This window comes from Apis dorsata, unplaced genomic scaffold (genome assembly GCF_000469605.1).
Source record: "Apis dorsata unplaced genomic scaffold, Apis dorsata 1.3 scaffold_256, whole genome shotgun sequence".
In the NCBI taxonomy this organism is placed as follows: Eukaryota; Metazoa; Arthropoda; class Insecta; order Hymenoptera; family Apidae; genus Apis; species Apis dorsata.
This window is the reverse complement of record NW_006263534.1, coordinates 829,935-833,263: the sequence shown is the minus strand read 5'-3', so window position 1 is coordinate 833,263 and position 3,329 is coordinate 829,935. Positions and strand designations below refer to the sequence as shown.

The window sequence follows — 3,329 nt, the reverse complement described above, 5'->3', positions numbered from 1 at the left end:
AAAAAAAAAAAAAAAAAAAAAAAAAAAAGAACGTTTACAGGGGGTATACAATAAGAAAAATAATTTTTTCCAGGTTCGTACGGCTGGAAGCGGGGTGAGGGGGTGGTTGGACGCATCCCACGAGACGAATAATTGGTTGAAGTATGTTCGAAGCACTAGCAGCCCTCACGCGGTTAACATGCGTCACGTGCTCATTGGTGGACAGGTATATAATATTTGAAAAAGAAAAGAAAGGAATTCGTTAAAGCGAATTATTATATATGATAAACTGAAATCGAGTTTCTCCCGATTTCCATTTCCGAGCTTCGATAATTGTTTTACAAGCACGGTATAGTAACTTGGCGCGTGGCGCGTTTGGTATTGACCACTAACGTATTCGGTTTTCGAGCGCAACTGGACACTGGATCGACAGTTGCAGTTAATAGGAAGGAATAATTACACGGTGTCAGACACAGTCGTAGTTAATTCCACGTGTGCTGGTGAAACTGAATATAAGAAAAAAAAAAAAAGAAAAAAGAAAAAAAAGAAAAGGTGCAGCAACGCTGCCACGTTTCTCGTGACTCGCTAATGAGACGACGATGGAACGGAAACCAACGCGGCCAAGTTTGTAGATTTACGTTTAGATTTGTAACTGCCAAATGCACTGCTTCAAAATTTCAACTTTGTTGCTCTTTCGCACGCAACTTTCCTATCCGCCAATTTCATCTTCTCGATAATTCACAATACATAGAGCAAAGAGATTTTCATTTGCGAATTTTTATATCGAACTAACGTTCTTTTCGAAAACGTTATTCACTTTTTATTTATATACGTATATAGCTCGCTTTACTGTCATTTAAAAAAAAAAAAAAAAGAAAATAAGGTATAGAGTTTCAAAGAAGAATAATTTTTCTTAATTATCGAGAAGCCGTATATGTGATTTTTAGATAATGATCCGATAAATGGGAAAAAGACAATGGAGGTCACGATGTCAATTCGGGGTATGATCCCATCCTTTGGACTTTCCATCCATGTGAACCACGGCACATGGTGTTGGGCCGCGTTGTGGGCGCTCCCTAAGCTGCGTGTATACAGGGTGTTTAGTTATTAAGTCACCCTACGGGGTCGTTTCGGTGACTTCCTATACGCCCCGCTCGCAATCGGTGTGGGAATGGGGAGGGGATCCTCTATCAGAACCCTACAGAATCGCCGTTGTAATGACTTTTCGGGGGCCTCCTCACGACACCATAAAGATCCTTTCATTGCTTCCGACTGTTATGGACTCGATGGAAAATTTGTGTCGTTCAAAAGCGCGATATTTAACAGTTGGACGAGCTCGAAATTATTACCAATTTTTCCCGTTTGATTCGAAATATTCGCTCGCCAATTTGCTTCAACGAATCTCAACATCTTTCCATTCGTAATTATTAAAGTGTCATCTCGATGTAGTTGTTCTTCTTCGAGCGCTACTCGAGATTATTATTCCAGTTAGGCCGAGATAATTCGCGATGAAAGGTAACAAAAGTGATGAGGGGTCGGAGGATTCAAGGGTGTCATTGTCCGCAGATGGTGTACGAGGCGGTGAGGGACATTGCGGCGGGTGAAGAGCTTCTTCTCGGTGTTCGAGAACCTCTTCAACTTCAGGACATGCTCGGCGAGAATACGACCGAGGATCGAAGCGACCGAGAGACCGGTGAGTATCAAACGCGATGCGATCACCAATTATCCTAGTTATTAATCTACCTCTCTCTCCCAACATCCCTTCGATCGATCATCTATTAAAATAAGAACCGGTTATGCGAACGAAACGTAGGTTCAGCCGGGTGTTGATCGCGATGCAGTCGTTTGTTTATTATCCAATCTTTTCAAGATTATTCGATCTTTTCGCGCTATTTTTTTTAACACTTTGATTGAAAATAATCCGAATGACTTTAGAATTCGAAATAAGATATCGATCAAATTAAATCGATTAAATAAAAAAAATCAATTATAAATCCATCGACTTGAATTAAATTATGGATTCTCCATAATTCTAAAAATTTTATTTTCGTGAAACGAAAGTTTCACCACCGAATGTTCGCCAACTGACGGGGGGCGGAAGCACGGGGCAATCGAACAAATGATCAAGCCCATTAAAATATTCCCGATCGTGGTGTACACAACGTGGCTTTACGACTTTTCGGGCCGATACACATCGTGACTCGTGCCCACTTGCGTACGCAGAGAAGGGGGAGGGGGCAGGTGTCTTCGAAAAAGCCGGAATTATCCCTCTGTGATGCGAGGGAGGGCAGAGGGTAAATCGTGAATCGTTGACTGCACGAGCTGTGCTCGTCATGCACCCGTGATTCTGGCGTGATTCACCTGGTCGGCCGTTGCGTATTTAACCCCTTTTTCCAAGGTAATAAGCATTGATTATCTCGAGATAGACGCACTCGTGCCGCGTGCGTTGTATTGTTACCTCGCCTCTACCCTCCTCCCCTAGTACGTCGCTTTAAATTTCAATTCAGATCCTCATTCGTTTCACATTCCTGTCTTCGCGATTCCCGAAGGAGAAAGTTTGAAGAATATTCGAGGAGCGGTAAGGAGGGGAGTGCGTTGCCAAGCGAGCATCGTTTATCTTCGATTTTCATTAGGTGAAGCGCGATGAAATATATATATATATATTCGAGACATTTTCGAGGAGGGTTCCCACCTCAGCAGTGCCCGGCTGCTCGACAATTATCTGGTTGTAACTCGTGCACGATGGTCAGGATTCGAATGACTGGCTGAGATTAAATGGGGAAGTATATACGCGACTCCCCGCCCAGATGTCGCGGTAATTAAAACCGGGATTATTATGAAAGTTGGAGGCGGCGAGGTGTCTACGGTTAATTCGCCCACGATTTTTACTCGTAATTTTCGCCTACCAATCGTAAACGTCTCCTCCGAAGACAGAAGACACGTTTCTTAATTAAATCGGCCTTCCCCTTCAGCCAATTAAAATTTCCCTTGATCTCCAACCCGATATTTTCCATAACTCTTGTAAATCGTTTACTACGAGGAGAAGGAGAAATTTCTCTCAATTCGTTCGTGAAATGGTTTCAACCTTAGCAAGATAAAATTTTATCACGATAATGTATGCTTGTTGTAAGAAATATATATATATATTCACGCGTGTGAAAAAATATATTTTACGCGTCTAATAATTCGAAGGTACACGTGTTTTCCTCCTCCTCCTCCTCCTCCTCCTTCTTTCAAAAAATTGTAGAGAAAGAATAAGTGGTGGCCATAAAACACGGGAAAAACGGTGGAACATTATCGCCGTTAATCCGAGGGAGCCATTTTTACGAGAAATCCCTGGCAATCTGGTG

General features: G+C 42.3%; 1 protein-coding gene across 1 annotated transcript in view; it reads left to right on the top strand.

The window, feature by feature from the left end:
- Positions 1–3,329, top strand: part of LOC116185702 (histone-lysine N-methyltransferase PRDM16-like) — a 33,123-nt gene that overhangs the window by 19,912 nt on the left and 9,882 nt on the right. Inside the window, exons 4-5 of the mRNA XM_031510721.1 lie at positions 74–205; positions 1,546–1,672. Of these exons, the coding sequence (XP_031366581.1) occupies positions 74–205; positions 1,546–1,672 (259 nt within the window). The remainder of the gene's footprint in view (positions 1–73; positions 206–1,545; positions 1,673–3,329) is intronic.